Source organism: Grus americana, chromosome 1 (genome assembly GCF_028858705.1).
Source record: "Grus americana isolate bGruAme1 chromosome 1, bGruAme1.mat, whole genome shotgun sequence".
In the NCBI taxonomy this organism is placed as follows: domain Eukaryota; kingdom Metazoa; phylum Chordata; class Aves; order Gruiformes; family Gruidae; genus Grus; species Grus americana.
Window position 1 is genome coordinate 54,445,782 of NC_072852.1, and position 20,808 is coordinate 54,466,589.

Here is a 20,808-nt window from a genome sequence, read left to right on the forward strand (position 1 = left end):
TTTAAAGGCCGTGGAGCTCTTCAGAGCTGAGCTTTTCTTTGTAATTGGATCTGGGAATACTGGCCATTATTATTAAGTATACAATCTAATACAAGCTAGCACAAGACATTTTCATGACAGAATGGCATGTTCTTATCTCTTTTCGGTGAAGAAACAGACGTATAAAAACTCCAGTAAGTGAAAGCCTGAAGCAAATGCTGGTTTTCTTGTCTTTCGGATGAAGGTGTCCTAGGAAAATGTGAACAGGCTGAATGGTACCAGGGAGACGGATGAAAAGTAGGCGATGGTGAGAGGGGCTGCCTGGGAGGCAGAGAGCTGAGCTGTGTTGTGGGAGAGAGAGGAGAGCAGCCTGAACTGCTGTGCAAAGGGAAAGGGTAGCAGTGATGTGGTGACTTGGGCAGCATGTTGTGGGGTTTGTTTTTTTTTTTAAAATTTTAAATCGATATGAAGATCATGTCTATTAAAATAAGTTTGTTTGCTCCCCATCAAAATCAGTTTGACAAGCGTGTATAATGTAAGTCTTCCACTTAGTGATCTTTGTCACTTAAATTAGCATTTCCTCTAATAGTCAATGTATTCAACATATAATCAATACACATTGATACTAGTACTGAGTTCTAGCAGTAATTGTAGTAGAATTCACTAGCTAAAGAACTGAAATCTGTTTACCTGCTGTACCAACTCTTAAACGCACAGTCAGGCCATGTCTAATTTACTAGTTCAATGATGTGTTCACTTTCGCTGGAGGAACCAATTCTCTTAGGGTGAAAAAGCTTTTTTCTTTTTTTACCCTCAGGAAAGGAAAATGAGGATATGCTATACTAGTTCTGAAATCTTGAAGGATTTGGAGATATAACCTACTGTTAACATTGCTACTTTTAGATAACTTAATTGGTTTCAAGTTTTGCGAACATGCGGTCTTACGTTACAAGCACATCTAAGAGTTTGTATGACTTTTGTACACTTTGTTACTTTAAAAATTCCATGTAGATTTTTGTAAAAAGAGTTATTAAATGCACCAGTGATATTGGATTGAGTAACAAACTCTCAAAAATCAGAAGAACATATTACATACTGAAACAGAAACGGCTTAAGTGTAGGTGATGCAAACTTTCTGCTGAGGAAGGCTTATTTTTTTTAAAAAAAAAGCTTTGTTTAGATGTAGATCAACATGTATCAATAGGAAAAAATATACTTTGTAGTTGAAAAGTTAAAATCAGTTTAAATTGAAGGGAGGATTAACTTGCAGTTTGTCTTAAAATCAGTGATTTTTAGTCATAGTGAGTAAAAGTCAGCAGAAGGATAAGAAATTCATAGATAAGTGAGATGCTTTGGTTGCACAAAGTCATGGTTTAGGGGTTGCAACATGGGCTAAGTTGAAGCTTAAAGCTGTTCCAGCCAGTGTCCCCAGATTTACTCAGGATAGCACCAATGAAACATCTGTCTCTAGTGTTTTTAATCTGCAGAGGTAAAAGCATTGGAAAAACTGGATGTTGGAAACTTCTGTGAAACATATGGAAGCGCAGGCCAGTGAGGTTAAGCTGCCATCACTCACACAGGCTCGGTGCCTTGCTGTAGGGAGTTGGAGTAGCTGAGCAGTGTTAGCCTGTTACGTTGTTATTAAACTCAGTCTGCGATGGTGCAGAATATGCTTTATTATGTTAGTGACTACCTTTACAATTAAGTATTGTCATATCACAAACAAATTACTGCATGTATATGCATTAATGAGGCTTTTAATCTGTAAGTCACCTGTCTTTCACAAAACACTTTGTTTTTCCAAAGTGCTGTTCCAACTGTCTGAGTGCTTCTGTGCTAGAATGTGAGTCTTCTACAATGATATAAATATGCTAGTCTTCAAACATGGATAAAACTGGTATACTAGGACGTGGAAAGAATAGTTTTCCAATGCTAGTAGTGCTTTACAAGGAGGACAAGTGTGTGTTTGAGTATGTATCACCTTACTAAGGACTAAATGGAACACAGCATTATGGAAAAATTGAACGGTGGTATGCTGATGTATAGGTACCCCAACTGCAGAATGACTGTTTTGTGCTAGGGTGCTGCGTGAACAGAATAAAGACTCTCCATTCCCCAAATAGCCTGTTTAATAGCTGGCTGTGGTTGCTGCATGATTGGCAAGCTGATCTAGCTAGATCTTCTTTCTGACAGTGAATGGTAGCAGATGCTCTGAAGAAAAAGTACAAGAAATGGAGTAGCACCTCCTTTTTTTTCCCCAGTAACGAGATTTGGGGAATTCAAGATAGTTCAGATGGAACATACTTCATGTTTAATAGGAGCTGATGGATCTATTTTTAACAGATTTTTTTTTGTGTGTGATATGTTATGGTCTTTGCAATATTCTTTGACAACATTTTGTGATGTATAAATTGCCGTATACAAATCTATGGTTATTTTGTTTCACCTTTTGCTTGAGCATCTCCTGCTTGTGTCCTGAGGAGTTGGAAGTGATCATTCTGGAATATGTATACCAATATTAGATGGTCAGTGTCTGTGACATAGGCTTTTAAAATATTTAAACTAATAATTGTATAGCCTACTTCTAATGCATTATCCAAATGCCGCTGGCATATCGTGTCTATATATAGTGGTGCTACAGGTACAAAAATGAAACTGCGACATGCAGAAAGAGAAAATAAGGAATACTAGTATTCAAGTTCTAACGTGAATGAATGTGGGAAATTAATTTAGACAATTACAGAGCAGTTTTATGCTTTTAATTTCATTGAATGAGTTGACCTAGATGCTAAGGTAGTGCCATTGTCTTGGATAATTGTGTCCAAAGCTTTATGTGCTTGTGGATGAATTTGTCAGAATCTTATTTGGCCTATTTTCTTTCTAAATACAATTTAACACCTTTTATTCTGTTCACGATTTATAAGAAAGTAACTTATTTGAGAAAATAATCTCTTACATGTGTCACTGATAGTATGTAGCCCTTTATGCATAAAAGCTCTCAGTCCTGTAACAATAAGCCTACAGTGACCAATTCTTGATTCAGTTTAAATGAGAAGAGCATCTTTTTGTGGTACGTAACTTTTTTTTGCTGCATAACTATCTTGAAATAGTTTCTGTTCACGCTGGGTTTATAAAGAATGATTAGTTCCCCTTTCATTTAGCAGGTGGCGTCTGACTCTTCTATTTTTGTTACTAGGTGCCTTGAGGGCATTAGGTTGAAACTTATTTAGTGAGTTCTCTGGCTGATTTTTGCACTGTTGCTGAATATGCTGCTCAAGCAGTTGTTACCCCTAGGTGCTCATTTCTATGTCTTCACTGTGCTGGTGCAAGCTTCTGCATGGCCATGTGATGAACCGGATGGAAGCTTAAGTAAAATATGACCCAGCAAAAATAGTTATATTCTAGTCTTGTTCAAGTGACAGTACAACTGCTTATGCTGGCAGAATTGAAAGTCTGAAACCATGAGAGTGAGCTCCCTAAGCACCTGCAGGGAGGCTTAAAGCAGAGGAGTCTCTAGAGACTTCGGTTTTGATCTCTTTGAGCTAAATAACTTGGAGATAATCCTAGTCAGTGTAATGCTGTTTTTAGAAATACTGAGATGGCTACTTGATTCCTGGTCATGCTTTCTAAATGCTTGGGACTTTGTCTACCTCTTTTCTTATATGATGTTTGTACTATGATCAAAATGTAACTGCAGACCACAGAATAATAAACATTATTCCAGAGAGAAGACATGAGAGGACTGTGCAGTTACTGGGCATGATTTTGCCATTAGTAGTACAGTTTGCTTTAAATGTTCAGCACGGTTAGGAAAAAGTAGGAAGTGAACTTTCCCTCTGTCTCAAATGAAAATTAACTTGGATGAATTCAAGAGCCTGCCTGCTTGCCACTGAGGTGTCTTTGTTCTCAGTCAGTAACAGCGCCATAAAACTTAAAAAAGCATAGCCCGTTTTCAGCACTCCTGCCGTCTCCTATATCCGTGTTGCTAACCAGGTGATTGTGAAATATCACTATATTTTGATGTGAGTGAAGGGCTGGTGGGAGAAAGGGATCACTCTCCTTGTGTAGTAGTCACAAAAATGACAGGCAAGTAGAGGGCAGCGTGTCAAAAAGGTGGTTCCCCAGATTTCTTCTAAGTTACGTGGATGACTTAAGACACAAGATTATATGTTTTAATGACTAGACTGTCCGTCCGTGATTTGGGATATGTGTATGTGAACTTTCTCCCATATGGGTTTTCTATGGGGCACTGGACAGCTCACTTGCTGGATCTCCCTCGTTTCTGCATGCTTAAACTAAAAATGGGCTTGTCTTTGCAGCCTATGAAAGGTTTTGATGTCAACCTTCCGGTGGTCACTGTAATGCAATGAAGTGATAGCCTTTCTTATGTTCAGAGACTGAAGGAGATCAAGGTCGCTTTCCTTTCAGCAGAGTCACTAGGGGAAGAGGTAGCCCAAGTGTGGGCCTCGGGCTGCTGTGCCTCTGTGTCAGCCTGGGAGACAGAACTGCTGCTGCTCCCTTGATTCAAGGAAGGGATAACCCATTATAGCTGCTGCTTGTAGTCTGCTTCCCTTTCTGCCTCCAGCTTGCATGTGAGATCACTGCAGAGGTGAAGTGCGAAAAGGAACTGTTCCTTAGGCAGGGTGGGAAGGGGGGGTCTCGGGGCTGCTTTCCCCGTGGCGTAATGCAGGCAGCATCCACACACATTTTTGAGACTTCTCGGGGCTGATGAGTTTCAAAAGATACAAGGCCACAAAAAATGGTATGAGTTTCTGTTTGCATAAGTTTAATGAGCCCTTACTAAAGGTTTGGTGCATAGACTCCGACCTGTTTCACTTCAAGTGTCAGGTATATTTGAACTTTAAGTGAAACATTAGCTAACACATGTCTGGATTTTTTCCTTCAAGAGGCCCTAAGTCTCCAAATGTTTTCTGGGATGCGAGTCCTTAAGTCAGGTTTTTCATGACTAGATTTTGATGATTTTTGGCTGTGACACTCTTAGTGTCTTAAAGCAAGTAGCAAGGCTGGATTCAGCCCATCGTGTGAGAGGGAGAATGTCTGTATCCTCTGGAGCTAGCTGCCCTCCTGGAGGAGGACTTAATGTTTAAGGGACGTATTTACTAAAATGAACTGCTAGCAAGTGGAGATACTCTGGTGTCTACTATGGGAATACAAAGGGGAGGGTGTGGCAAGTCTCAAGTTGGTTCACTTGAGGAAAAAGAATGCATAACAAGCTAGTTGTTTTTCCCCTGCCTCCTTTTTTATGACCCCTTTTAAATAGGGAAGATAAACTGTTGGAAGCTAAACTTGCCCACCTCAAGTGAAAAAGTAAAAGGTGACATCTGCATCCTAAATGGACTGAAATCTCTAGCTATATTAGAAGTAAAACTGTGTTTAGGTGAGTACCCTCAAATAGTAGGATCCCTTTTTCCTGGCTGCAAAATTTGGAGGATTTCATCAAGAGAAACAGTTGTACAGTGAAGCCGATTAGACACAGCTGTCAAATCCACTAAGTAAGCACTTTTAGAAGTTAATGAAAAATTATCTTTTTTCCATTTTACATATGTGTTTGGAAAAGAAAGGAACTTATTAGTTGGTACAGTGGAAGGGATAAGACACAACTATATATTTTTTGTATTTTGGTTATTACCTATTACGAATTCACTAAATCTAAAAGATGCTGCTGGACACTGTCCATCTTCTTCCCTGTGTGCATGAATGTTTTGGCAGGGCGTCCAGTAAACAGGATGTGGAGCTGTAGGAGCCCTGTTTGACTGCAGTTGTTGGTGTTTTGGAAAGTGTATGGACAAATTCTAGCTGCTTGTATTGTGTGTGTACACGTGCACAACCTTCCTCCTTTTCTCCTGAGATGCTATTAATTTAATCTCTTTGAACTCAATCCCAAAGACCAAATACTCTAGATTAAATGCAGCATGTAATACTGCCTTTTGTTTTTTGCCATTGCTGTGTTACTTTTCCTGCGATGCTAATCTTGAATAGGTTGGAATAGCTTTAGAACTGACTATTACTCTGTGTTTCTTGGTGGTGCTATATGAACAATGCATTAATGATGCCTTACTATGCATGTTATTCTGGTTTTGAAAAAACAAGCATTGTTCTGATACAGAGTTGAGACACAGACCCTGGTATATAAACCCTCCTGAAATGGAGACACACGTCAGTGGAGGATCTCCAAATGAGATGTTTGAATGGTCTTTTCCCAAGTAAATAAATATTGCCTCTTACTTAGTTTCAAGAAACATGGTACACAGCTGCTCTTTACTTCTTGTTGTAAAATAATGGGCCATTTGCTGACTGAAGCAAGCTATTGGCATTATTGCTAGCAGCTGCTGAAGTCTTAGTGTTAAACAGCTCATAAATGTTAATCATGTTGCAGTTTTGTTAGAGCTTGTCTGCATATCCCAGAGGCACTAGCTAATATGTCATGGATTTTTTCACATGAACTGATGACACTTCTTAGCAGAGATTCCAAATAGTAACGTCATAATTTAGTAGTTTTACTGTGGTGGCTGAAGTTTCTTCAAAACTGCACTTTTAACTACAGCTTCACTAATACAAGTAGAGCTTTATTCAGATGTGTTTCAGTAGGCTCAAAGCTGCTGAGCGTGCGGTGCAGTGAGTACACAGTTGAAGGGAATATGCTGTCTGCTTACTGACCTGTTGTTTGGAGATTTGTGACAAAGTCAAATCTAAACTGAACAGAATCAGTTCAGTTTATCCCATGCTTTGGTTTAAAGTCACTTTCACATTGTAATGGTTTTGCTGCCACACAAGTGTGAAAAGTTAGAGGAAATGTAAGGATTGCTGTGGAAATGTATGTTATCTGCATAATAAGCAATTAAACAATGTGCTGTGGCCTTTTAACAGTCCCACCCACTCTTCAGCCAGTGGGAATGTTGTCTTAAAAACAAGACAAAGCTCCCAAACAAACTAATCCTTTTCTTCCTTCAGGTCAGCTTCTGCTAGTCTTCTCTGTAGAAAACACTAGTAAGGTCCCAGAACCTGGTTTTGAGCCTGTTAAAATGATTGTAAATATAGCACTATGGAAAGTATTGCTAACGAAGTAAAAGCTGCTGTATTATTGTAGGAGTTTAACTTTTTGATTTTAATCATTGTGAAGGTCAGAAAGAGGACAGTGTTGTTGCTAGTGCATGCCTTATAGAGAAATTATGCTTACTGTATCTAAAATCCATTTTCTCATCCTTGCTTTTATGTGAGTATCCAGGGGAACTCTTTCTCTCTAGGGCAGTGGTATATGTTTACCTGAACTGCACTTTGTGCCTAGTGGTTATACACCCTACCAAACTAGTTGAAATTGCAGTTAGTCTAGGCTTCTGGTACCAGTCTGTGAACACAGGTTAACCTAACTATAACACAACCGTTCCTGTACAAAGCTATATACTCTCTGCTGTGTATTTGGATGGTGCTTTGGTTGTGTATGTATAAGCTGTTCCTCTTCAGGGTTATCTCCTGGCTGCTTGCAGAGAAATTTCCGTCCCTGAAGAGAAGTGAAGGACAGGGACAAGTATTATGGACTGATGCTAGAATGATCCTACGCTGTAAGGTGGGAGGTCCCAACTTGAGCTGGAACCTCTTGAGCTTTACAAGATAAATTTCATGCAAGGAAGTATGGTTTAGAGTGTGGAAGATCATAAACAGGACTCTCTTATTGTAGATGTTAAGGAATCAAACCAAAGATATGTAAGGCTAACACTACAACTTGCATAAATCTGTGAGCAAGGGTTTGATCTCAAAACATTCAGTCATCGTATTTCCAAGGACAGGAGTAAATGTCACTCTTCAGGTAGGTGGATGTGAGAATTTGTTTCTGGACTTGCTCCTAAAAGCCTGGAGAAAGACTGGATAGTACATGACCTAGTAGTTTTTTGTTAGAAATGAAACAGAAAACTCTCTGGGAAAGTAAAGGGGACTCCAGGTTTTGTGTGTGGTTAAATTATAATTGCATGACTGTTTTGGGAAAGGCATAATTGTAAAAAGAATTTTGGATTTTTTTAAAAACTTTTGAGTTGACTTATTTATAAAGAAGTGATGTAGTTTATTACAGATAGTATGACCATCCAACTATCGGTTCTAGTCACATCTTTTTCAGTACTTTTCAGTGAGTTTCTAATTCTTTTTTTTTTCTTCACCTCCAAAAGGTCTACCTAAAAATTCTACTGTTGCCCTTTAATTCTGTCCTATCTACATGCATGTCTCATGCAGCAGATCAAGACAGCTTGCTGAGATTAGATACAACTTCAAATATCCAGAGTGGTAGTTAAATGAAAAAAGAAAGAAGAAAAACCTCAAACTGATTTGACTATCTCAGCAATGACTGTATGTGCCTTGTTTTGAGCCTGAAAGTACCTTTTGTGCGCTGCATTCTGAAACTGGCAGAATAGTAGCGTACTCAAATGACTGAGTTGAAGAAATGAGTTAAGAAAATGGTGACCTGAATTTTGGTTCTCCAAAATTCTGATCCAGAAATACTTTATTGTGGCTGCACTCTAAGTTAAAACTTAGGGTGTTTTCAAGCACATGCATATATTTGGGTTTTGGTGTGAACTGGATGCTGATGAAAAGCATAAATGATTTGATGAAAGTTGTTTGACGCATGTAGAAACCTGTGTACCTGACAAATGTTGGGTAATGCTGTAGTCCTAAGGCCGATCTTGGAGATCAGTCTCTGAACCAAAAAATGAGATGGACAAAGAAACAGATCCACCTGAGTAAGAAACTTTCCTTGGTTTTGTTTGATAATTCTATAACCCTACTGAAAAGTCTGAATGGATGACCTAAATGTTCCAAATCTCTGATTGTTCTGCATCTCTGAGCAAAGGAATAAATTGATTGTAAACATGGAGCCCTGCATTCAAGGATTTCGCTTTGGATTTGTAGAAGATTTCATTAAAGCAATAGTTAAAGGAACTGGCAGAACTTAGAAGCAATGTATGGTGTACACTCTTAAACTGTACAGTTGGAAAGAAATGCTTGAAACCCAAATAGGCTAGTGAACTGCCAAAGAACTGCTTGCCTACCCAGATAGGGAGGTACATCACTGGTACTGTCTTTCATATTACTTGTGTGACACACAAGTAGGAAGAGACACACAAGTTTATTAGAGAGTAACGTGTATCAGTAGATAATTTGTGTGGGGAGAAAGAAAGTGGTGAAGTAGTGAAATATTAAAAGGCGCAAAAGAAAGGTTGTCAAAAGTACTAATCACCCCCTTTATTTTTTTCTCTTGCAGACCTTCAAGTGCTGACCTTCTTGGTCTATTAAGTTATTATAAACTTTTGCTGCTCTGCGAACATATAACAATGTCTCGCAGCCCTGATGCTAAGGAAGACCCTGTGGAATGCCCCCTTTGCATGGAGCCTCTGGAAATTGATGACATCAACTTCTTCCCTTGCACCTGTGGCTACCAAATCTGTCGTTTCTGTTGGCATCGTATCCGCACTGATGAGAATGGACTTTGTCCTGCTTGCAGAAAGGTAAATATCCTGGAACAGCGGCTTGTCTTGCACATATCACAAGGCTCTTGCATTGCGTTGGTACCAAAGACATCCTTTTCCTTCGGGGAAACATTCATCTAGTCATGGCCTAGCTCAAGGGTGAGGTGTTGGATCTTTCAGATTCTGTCTGCATATGTGTCGAAGCTGTTGCGCAACGGCTAGCCTTGGTTTGTTAAATTCAGAACTGGATTGATAGGGGAAGCTGTGGATCAGAACCAAGGCATGTTGATACTGGGAGAACTGCCAAAAAAAAAAAAAAATCCTTTGAGTTGGGTTGCTCATGCGTTGACAAAGTATTTTCAGGAAGAACAGTGAGGATTCCAGTGTCAGGGGGTTGCTGAGGGCCAAGGTTCAGCTAAACTAGCAGAGTTGTCTGAGGCAAGCTTGTAAAGCACCTGCTTGTTTTGTTTGTGGCACTGGAGCTTTTAATCCATATTTTTCTGGACGCTAAACGTGTAAAACCTTTGGAAAATATATCCAATGGTGTTAAACTTTAAAGCATTTCAAATTCTAGGCTAAGTCTATTTGTCTGGTATTCTGATCTTGTTGCCAAATGCTTAAAGGTAGTACTTTGAGAGTCACACTTAATTTCTCCCTGTCTCTTAATTGATGTCTGGCTGAAACTTTGGCCACAACTATAAACTTTCAGCTTCACTAAGTTGCCTGCTTTTTCCTTTGAATTATTTTTCCTCTTCCTTTTAGTGTTTTCTTTAACCCCATTATTTCCTTATCTTGAGTGTTTTAATAAAACTCTTAATATCTTCTTCTCTTTAATGACTTCCCTTGATTGTAACTTTCTTGCCTGGCCTTCCTCTTTTTGTAATCAGAGCTACTTATGTTCCCTCTTTCTCCTGGTATTTAATTGTGATCCTATCCTCAGTTTATGCTTCTGTTGGCTTCCTGTCTCGTATTACAGCTCCCCTTTCAGACTCCAAGTAATCTTACTTGGTCTCACTATCTTTATTCACTGCCACAGCTTTCTATAAGTACTTCCAGTCATATTTTCTTGCTGCTCTTTTGGGCTTTGGCTACACTAGAGCTATCACTGCTAACCTGTGTTTGGATGCCTCTGCAAGCCTGAAGGCTATCCCACAGCAACATATGTTTGTTAACAAATTGTGCAAATTTGCTACAATATTTGAGCTGTGTGTTCTGCAAGGAAGATCCACCTGTCATCAACCAGATCAATCTCCACATGTGATACCTGCTGTAGATGACACATGCCATATGGTAATTTTCATAGTACAAGCAAATTTCTATTCTTCTGGTACAACATGAGATTTCTGGGATTTCCTTGTCTGTTGAAGTTGCTTCATTTACCTGGATTTATTACACTGCTTTTTGCCAACAACTATTTGAGTCATCTCTGCCTGTTCGTTGTTGGAAGTTTGTGGAATATATCTGGAAAAAATCACAGAAGCAGCATGCTATTCACTGCCTCTGGGTATCTGAATTATTTGAAATACGGATACTGCCACAGCGAAACTTTTTCATGTGGAATAATCTGGCTTGTGGACGTGCAAGTATTCTGCTGAATTGGATACAGTTCACTCAGAAAAACACTTCTGGGAGAAAAGCTAGGATGAGTGCTACAATCGGAATGAAGCACACTGACCATTCCAGGAGAGGAAGGAGACCTCTTCTTTCACTATGGATGAGGATTATGTTCTTGATAGTTTCTTCACCCATGGACTGCAAGATGTTCTTGAGGAGAGTCGCAGCTATATCACGGGATTGTAGGAGACTTGCATGGAGGAGGCTGAGGAATACACTCCTTTTGTGGCATAGACAAAGACGTGGCACAGAGACCCCATCTGGATCTTGGGAATAAATAACTTCTAACTACACAGTTGTTGGCAGCATCAAATAAGTGTGAAGAAGCCACCTTTTCAAGTGTGCTGGACCTTCTGAACCAGGTATGTGTTTTTGTGTGCACTGTGTCTAAATAGGAACTATTCGTGTGTAGTAACATTTCTGGGGAAAACATCTAAGCAGTTTTCTAATTCACATCTACTGTGATGTGTATTAGTTGTGACCATTTAAAATGCTGAAGCACAGAAAATGGCAAAGCAACAACATTTTTGCAGAAACATTTATAGTAGGTACCAAAGTTTCAACTGTCATATTTGTAATGTGTATATCACTGCACATTGTAGTGCAGGATACTTACTGCAAATGGACTGTGAATAAACATATATTAAAGCAAGGCTGAGTATGTGATGCACAATAACATAATAGAAAACTGCCGTTTGTGCCAATGGTATTGAGTGTGATGAGACTTCTCCAGTGGTGTGATCACTGGTCTGTGGAGAGGAGCAGTGAAGAAGTTCCCTATCCAGGGATTTTGGCCGAAAGGTTTGGGGGAGATTTTGGAAAAGGCTGTGGAAAAAATAGTTTGGCTATACACTATAGTGGTACCTATGCCATTTGTTTGATAGATCTTAACTGTGCATTGCATATATAACATTGTTTTCCTAAGCTTCTCTAATTTACTTCTAACTGAAAAGATGTTAGCTTGCAAGGGTTTTTTCTACCAAGGAGAATATGCTTCTATATGCTTGAACTGTTACATATCTTAATGTTTGCATGTGCAGAATATGTTCAGGTGGTTGCAGTGAATTGAATTAGTGTGTCTTAAGTTTCCTCCTGTTAGTAACAGTAGTAGACAAACACTTTGTTTTGATTTATGAAAGTAAGGTGCTAGTATGAATTTAACTTGAATGCTGGTTGGAAAGTAATACTTGTTAGTCTTAACACATGAAAAGCTTTCTAAACTTTTGTCGGAATCTTCTGAAATACTCGGAAATTGTTTCTGTTTAATTCATTAACTACATAAAGTACTTCCTTAAAAAATAGAACTGACCTGCTTTGAGTTCCTGATGCCCTTCAGAATTGTAGGTGTAGTCAATTGTAAGATGCTAAGCAAGCCTTCCTGTTTTTTTTCCAGTCAATTGATTTCTTAACTGTGAGTGAAATAGCTGCTAACTAGTCAAATTAGAATGAAAATATGCTGTCCTCGAAAGATAATTCTGTAACCAAAAGCTGGTTTACAGGTGACCAAGACTCGCTGGTTCTTGTTGTAAAGCCGGTGATTTTTATCTTTGCAGTGACTTTTCACTTTTTTCTTTAAAATTCAGCGACCTAAGTACTGTTTTGTCATATGAATAATAAGTACCATTTCAGTCGCTTGTGTTGCTTTAATAGAGCATAGCACTCTCAGACCTCAGTGTCCCTGGTTGCAATTTTTAAATCCAACAATAAAAAAGCCTAACTTCTTCACACTTCTTAATTGCTTTGCACTTCTACCAAATAATATAACTTGATACACAACTGTTCCTGTGGTGTGACTTTACCTTGTTCTCCAGTTCCTTGACTTAGCAAACTTTATTCCTCCTAGCACTTAGTGTTAGAGAAATAGTAAACTGCTACATTTATGATCAAGAAATTACATGTTCTGAGCATGTTTTTGTCAGTGTTTCTCCTGCTTCTGTGTAAAAGGAACACCCATTTTAATGCACAGTTTCCAAATGTCATTTGTTTCCCCTGGTGCTTTTATTCCCAAAACGGAGTAGTTTGGTGCAACAATTGATATGTAGAAATGTATAGGAAACTGCTATTTTTTTATTCTTGATATAAGTAGATGGTGTATACTCTGCATAAACCTTACTGACTTTCTCTGTACTTCTCATTTCAGAACCTATTCGGTAGCAAGGCAACAACTGGGAAGTGTTGGTACATCCATTGTGTGGAAGGAATGTGACCCATCTGGGAATGCCAAAAGCAAAGTGCTTGATAAATTCCAGCTCAGCTTTCAACAATTGGGAATATTTGGGGGAAAAAAAGTCTGAAAGAAAACAAAACTTAAATGACTAGACAAACTTAGTCAGGAAGACTGAGAATTCATCAGGGGCCATCTGTGATTTAAGAAACGAGGCTACAGAAGAGACACTGAAACTTTTGAAGTTCTTGTAGAACTACCAGCAACTTGCAGTTAGTGTAAACAAAATCTGGTCATTTTCAATGTTGGCTCATCTTGTTCAGGTGGCTTCCATGGTTTTTGCTGAAGAGGATTTGTATAACTTAAGTGGAAGGTGTAAGCTAAACTTAGTGAATCAGTGATGTTAACATCTCTTAATGTCTTGCATCTGAAAATACATAAATGCTGATAACACTTGATGTAGTTACTTTGCTTGGATCTCAAATCCTCCACCAGCTAAGGAATCAGTCATAGTAGGTTAAACAAGTATCTTATGCTTCTTGTTTAAAAAAAAAAAAAAAAAAAAAGAGGGGGAGAGGAGTGTCCCATGTCAGTAGCGTTGCCACTTCAGCTGTTGCAAGACTGACAGCTTCTGCTTATCTGTGGTTCTTCCCCTACCTCTATTTTGTAGGGTTGGACAGAGAGTAAACAACAGGTGAAATGGTGCTGTGAGATGCACCAGGAGTTGATCCACCTCGTGTGGTTTTCAGAGCCATGTTCCCACCAGCCTTCCCTACATGTGTTCTGTCTGTAGTTGAACTATCATCTGAGTTCATGAACTTCAACACTGTGGGAAGCAATCACTCCAAAGATTAAATAATTTATTGTCCTATTGTAGATAGTCAATCCCGTAGATTGACTTTGTGTCCTTATTTGAAAGGAACAAAGATTTCTAATACTTACTATTTTTTTTAGAATTAGCTTCTGAAGTGTTGATGCTGTGCTTACTTGCCTTCCTCCTCCATTAAATGCACAATATCTCTTATCCGTCATCATGCCACACATTATATATAGACATCTATCACTTCTTAGGATTGGGTTTCTGATTTATTCTTGGGGTTCAAGAGGTGCATGCAGATTCATTTACTGATCCTGCAAGTCAGAATATCAAACTACTCATATTCTGTAGAAGCATTAAACATGTCATAAGAGTGATAAACATACATATGAAACATTTAATATCTAATACAGCTCTACAGTATCTAGTGAGAACTTCTGATGATTCTGTTGCTCAAACAAGTGCTGTTATCCATAGTGGCAAATCAACTGCTGCTTCTTAATGATTGAAATCCTTATTCAGGCAGTCTCATACCTTCAGCTGAGATGAAGACATTTCTCTTCCCTGACTCTGAAGTTGCTGTTTAGTTGTGTGCCTCCCACCAGCATTTCTAGTGCTCTCCTGTACAAACTAGTAGTTTGTACTATGGACAAATAAACATTCTGCTCAAGGATATGCTTAGAGCTACCTGGGTTGTTTCCTGACTAGTGTTCAGGACCTCCAGTAGCAAATAGCTGTACAGAGAAGGAGCATACTGTCTTGCTTCTCATTTGAGAATCTGCTCTGAATGTGGCTATACTTGGCAAGAAATAAGCTGATGAACTTTGGCACTGTTTGCTTTAGTTTTCTTGGACCTTCAGGAGCATTACTGAATGTACTGAAAATATTGAATTCACTTCTTGTGCAGTACCAGAGAGCAGCACACTTTCAAGCCTTGCCTTGTGTAGTATGGGATGTGGAGAAGGAATTAATCTGTGAAAGGATGGATTGTGGGTATGATACCACATCACTTGATGTAGGGCAAGCCATTTTATTTTTGGAACTCTATCTACCTTGTACTGGTGCACTTGTTTTCTTCCCATTCCTACCTGCACTCAGCTTGACTGTAATAACTGAACTAACTCTCTCTTTGTCTTTCTCTTCTCTAAAACAATATCTAGTCTTTATTTTACATGATTGACTAACACAGATGTGGAGAAGTTCTTTAAAGAAGTGAAATGCCTTGCAGAATTATTCTGCATCTCTGAAGTCCTCATGTGCATTGGCAATAGCTAATCTCAAATGACCTTACTAACAGGTCATTGCTGTTCATCAAGTACATTGTGAAATCTGTACAAGGCATTCAGTGTTACTTGTGAATAACATAACTTTTAAAGTAATGATACTGTTTTAACTGTTCAAGGGTAGCATGAGTCCCTAATGTGGTTTTGTGTTAAGGACTTAGTTGTATACCTTTGGCTACTGCTAATGTATCTTACAAGTTTAAATTCCTTTGTGATATTAAAAACATGTTCCAGAGGACTTGATGTTTCACCATGAGATGCCATCTGCTGAAGTTGACTGTAGCATATTTTCAGAAGATGCTTCAAGTATAGGATAATGATGCTGAACTTTAAACTCTTTAAACTGTAAAATGGATCTTGTTTTGTTTGGGAATGTACTTAGAAGACTATCAGGTCTGAGCACTTGGTGGCTCTTTCAGTAGCATCATGCAAGTATAAGAAATATACACTTTTAGCCTAAACCTTATTTTCATCCACTGCTGTAGATTTTTCTCAGGTCGCTTAGTGTGACAACTAGTTTTGTATTCTACCGCTAACAGAGGACGGGCAGGAAAAAGTTGCGTGTTCATTTTTGTTGGACTTGCATGCTGAAACCTTTGGTTATGGTTATACAAGCAAAGAACTTAGTTCAACATAGTGGTGAGCTTAACTTTTTATCTTAAGTCTTTACCTCAATGCACATTTCCGGTACTCTTCTCATTTTTTACTTTATCTCGCTGTTTAGAAACACTTTCTTTTGTTTGAGATATATTTTTATATACTTGCTTCTGTGCTTAGCATTGCTTTGTATATAAAGTGTGAAATCTAGATTTTCAGCCTGAGAAAATTGAGGCAGGTAAGGAATATGGAACTGCTTTGAGGAGTAATCTGGAGCAGAGGACAGTGCACTGTAGTCTACAAGATCAGGCTGAAATAGTGCCTTAATAGCAATCCTCTGCATGGATAGAGCAATCTTTCTAGATAACTCTGAGGACACCTGTACTTCTGCTAGGTACTTCTGAGACTAAAATCTACAATGTTATATCTGTGTTTGAGGAGTTATCTGTAAATTATAATCTTGAGGTTAAAATGCACCTTTGTCTAGGGAAGAAAAAGCCTGCATTTCAAACTGGTACACAGGCATGGCAAGAATACTATTAAATCAGTATGCAGTAACTGTATTGAAATCTGTCTCTTCACTAGGATTTAACCACGGAAAGATTGAGCTGTGTAATGGTGTTACTGTCTAAAACTTGGTGGGCCACTGATATTATATTTGTATTTTGATTTCTTATCTGTTGTCTTTACTTTGTTAATACACCTAAGTATTCAAATCTGTGTCAGACAACTAAATATAAAGTGAATATGCAGGGCATGCTTTCACCCTACCTACTATACTATGTTAGTGAAATCTTAACAGGATGTGTTGGCTGTCATGTCGCAGCTGCTTGTAGTGTTACCAAACTGACTAGGGAGCTGGGTTAGAATGTGGCTATTGCCCAAATCAGTATTATGTCTATAAATAGGAGAATTCCATGAAAATATGCAAGATGTTCAGCTTTCCCGAAGGACTGAATATGCTACTTCTATAATGTGGCTGGTCATAACAATCAGAACAGTGTAACACACAAAATCTGTGTTTTAAAACATCAGGACTAATGATTTTCAAATGCATTGTTTCTTATAGGGGTTGTTTTTAATGGTATTTGTTATATTTAGCCATATCCAGAAGATCCAGCAGTGTACAAACCACTCTCCCAGGAAGAGCTGCAAAGGATAAAAAATGAAAAGAAACAGAAACAAAATGAGAGGAAACAGAAGATTTCAGAGAATCGCAAACATTTGGCCAGTGTACGGGTTGTACAGAAGAACCTTGTCTTCGTGGTAGGGCTATCTCAGCGCCTAGCAGATCCAGAGGTGAGGGTTCACACTTGCACATCTTGTTCTTAACTTACTGTCAAGGAACCACTGGAATACCCTTGTGCCCACCCTTGTCTGTCTCCCTGAGGGGTACAAAATGAAGCAGTATTGAAAAGGTTCACTGCTGCTGAGGCCCCTTCTTCTTAAGGGAACCTGTTCAGCTTCCTTCTCCAAAATAGCCTCAATAAGTCCTTATGCCTTTGCTTTTGGGAGTATGGATGCTCTGGTTTTTTATGGAAATTGTTCTTTGCACGTGTTTAAAAATGGCTTGTTGTTAAGCTAAAAATAAGCTTAAGGATAGCTGTGTCATGCACCACCAATTCTAAAATGGGAGCTTGGTTGGATTTTAAAGAACAAATATAAAGTGTAGCACCAATCTCTAGGGACAGAAGAAAAAAGCCAACACTTGAAGTGTGACTAGGAAGGAGCTTAAGGGTGATGTCACATGAGGGAAACAAATTAGTAAGAGGAAGACCCAGGATAGAGTTGGCTTGCTACTCTGCATCATCAAAAATAAGCTTTTCATTTGAGAAAACTGATTGTTTTTAAAATGTTTTATTTACTTCCATCATCAGTCAGCTGCAGGTGGCTAATGGAATTATTAGTACTAGTGAGTAAAAGTGCCTTGAATTAGAATATGGAGGGAACGTACTACAGGATGAGAGATGTCTTCAAAACTACTATGCCAAGTTAAATTCACCTGATTGGACTAAATTGTCTGGAGAAATTTCATGTAAAGTGGCTGTTTCTGAGGCCTCACAGACTATAGCCTGCATTTTGGTAGACTGGGAAAGAACAAATGTAAAAAGCTGCTTTTAGTGGAGGGGGAAAAAGGCGGGGAGTATGAAAGGAAGAGAAAAATCAAAGTTAAACTGGTCTGGCATATAACACTTCACTTTCTACAGGAATATAGCAACAAGTATTTGCAAGCAACTGTCAACATTGGCTTGGTGCTATTTATTACTGAAAAATGTATTTAGTGTCTTTGACCAGATAAAGGATTTGTCAGTAAGAGAAATAATAGTATATACAGTTATTTTTTTTAACCTCAGATAATTCCACACTGAATACTTGAAGCAATTAGAAGGGGGTTTATGGGTGTCGTAAGGGTGGGGGGAGTTGTACTAGCTGGGTTTGGTGGTAGCAGTATTCTCACTGACATATGAGTAGATAATGTGTACTTACTGAATATTGCATATAGCACCTAGATGACTTGATTTCCAAGAAACCTAGCCCGAAAGCGATGGGCTAAAAAAAATAAAGTATCCAATATATTCAATTTAAGTTTTCCACTTAAGCAGGCAAAAACCTCCTGCACAAATAGAGAGGATTTGGAAGGGGAGATTGGCTGCTATTCACTGTTTCTGGAAATAGATTTGTGGATCATAATAGAGTACAGGCGGATCCATTTCTGTCAACATGCTCTTGTGAAAATTGTGAAGGCCGTGCTGCCGTATCTTATCAGGAATATAATCTGCAAGATGTTTGAAACTCTTCTGCTTTACTCAGGATTGTCAGTCTCCTCTGGAGTGATGCCTGAAGGTGGGTGTAGGATTTTCAAGAGAGTGTAGATCAAGTGAAGAGCAGTCAGAAGAGACTAGTGAGTGACTGGTTGTCTATACACTGTGCCCTGTAGTTCTACAGGATGTTCCAAATGTGATTAATACTGTTAGATCTTGAAGACATTGATGCTCCCTTGAGAAGGGAGAGAGGTGGTTAAGTGAAGAAGTTCTTGGATCAGTACAGTTTAACTGTACTATCCAGTAGTGTTAATATGAAGACAGAGCTGGGGAGACAAATCTTCCTTTTTAACCTATGAGGTTATTGTCTTGAACTAGAAATACCCTTAGCTTATCTAGCTTCAGTCTGAGTAGTCAGTACTTCTGCACCTCCTTCCATCACAGGGATAGAAGAAGAAAGGCTTCTGCTAACAAATGTGTCAGATATATTGCCAGTTCCATTGGCACACAGGTAACCGTTATTCAAGAGTTGCTTAATATGCTAGAGATGTTCCTGCTTTGCACAGCATCCCTAAATGGTGTGTTATTACTAACTGATGCAGAGAGGGGCAAGACAGGATTATTTTTTTTTTCTTCAGGGATGTGGTATTCACTCATTCATTTCAGCATGATGTTGATTCTGAAATGTTTTTTCTTGCTCCTGGGAAGTGTCACGTATTGTCTTCCTGTACTTAGTCTGGTCTTCTGAAAACTTGAGGCTATCTTGAGCTAATTGGTTTACTCTTTCTCTTTGGAGTGGGGCAAGTGAGTCAGGATTCAGAATTTTGTCCCTAGCAGTAAATATATCTGAATGAAAGTCTAAGGTGGTTACTTATTTTAAAACTGGAATTAATGTGATTTTTATTTTTTCCTCAAATTATGAAATAGATACATACATCCCATTCAGCATGAAATATTCCTGTATCTTGCCAGGGTAGGATTTAGGTAATCTGAGAAAATAAATTTAAAATACAACATAAAATGTGGAATATCCCTCAGAGTTCTTTACTGCAGTGGCAACGTACTCTGTATTGCATGAAATCATGTTTTCTATTGGAAAACAAATCTACGTCTATATGCTCTCTTCCTCTTTGTAGAAGAGACCTGGTTTTTATTAAAGGCTTTTGTCTCACAGTTACGCAGAATAATAAGTACAGCCCTATATGAATTAACTTTCCAGTATACCACTTTAACTTTCTTTTCTTGTAGGTTTTGAAACGACCAGAGTATTTTGGGAAGTTTGGTAAAATACATAAAGTTGTCATTAATAACAGCACATCATATGCAGGCTCACAGGTAAGTCAGAGGCCCTTGTAATTTTTTTTTATTCCTTTAGAGAAAATACATGTGTGCAGAGTGAGTCTCGGGCTCCCTACTTCTGATTAAGTAGTAGGTTAAAGAAGTAAAAAGTGAAAAATACAGCATTGCAAAAATCAAATTACTGTTAAGTTACTGAGGCATTGTCCAACCAGACTCTCAAAAATGTGAGATGCAATGTAGAAAGATTAAAAACTGGGAGACAGGATGAGAATCTTCTAAGAAGCAGCAATGTGGCATTTATTCACTAATCTGCATTTCAGGGATAAAATACCTTTAAGTATTTTTAGAACGTTAAAGCAACGTTCTGATGCATTTCTTTTTTCCCCGTTCTTCATGTTCACATCTAAATTTTTATGTATCCTACCATTTTTGTCAGTCTTCCTGTTAAAAATGTCTAGCCATGAATATATCAGTTTATGAAGAGAGCTGCTAAAAAAGCAACTTAATGTTCAGATCTGTCTAGGCAGAGAGAAAAAAATAAATATGGTATGTTTTCTTTCTAGGGTCCAAGTGCCAGTGCATACGTAACCTACATCCGGTCAGAAGATGCTCTCAGAGCCATACAGTGCGTTAATAATGTGGTGGTAGACGGCAGAACGCTTAAGGTTGTAATATTTTTACATTCTTATGTATATGTGCTAGGACACTAATATCAGAGCATAGTATAAAATTTTATTTGTATGGATATGCCTACATTGTTGAACAAAAATGTCCAGTTTAGTGGGTGTTGGATTTTGACCTATTTTCTTAGGATTAA

General features: G+C 38.5%; 1 protein-coding gene across 8 annotated transcripts in view; it reads left to right on the plus strand.

The window, feature by feature from the left end:
* The window catches only part of CNOT4 (CCR4-NOT transcription complex subunit 4), an 83,537-nt gene that overhangs the window by 28,071 nt on the left and 34,658 nt on the right, over positions 1-20,808 (plus strand). For 4 of the 8 annotated variants that reach the window (XM_054836389.1, XM_054836428.1, XM_054836398.1 and 1 more), the window contains exons 2-5: positions 9,251-9,494; positions 17,032-17,229; positions 19,941-20,027; positions 20,555-20,656. In XM_054836389.1, the coding sequence (XP_054692364.1) occupies positions 9,321-9,494; positions 17,032-17,229; positions 19,941-20,027; positions 20,555-20,656 (561 nt within the window). In that variant the 5' untranslated portion in view covers positions 9,251-9,320. Of the gene's footprint in view, positions 1-7,629; positions 7,805-9,250; positions 9,495-17,031; positions 17,230-19,940; positions 20,028-20,554; positions 20,657-20,808 lie in introns of those variants that run through there. The other 4 variants (XM_054836378.1, XM_054836417.1, XM_054836438.1 and 1 more) reach the window with 4 other exon arrangements.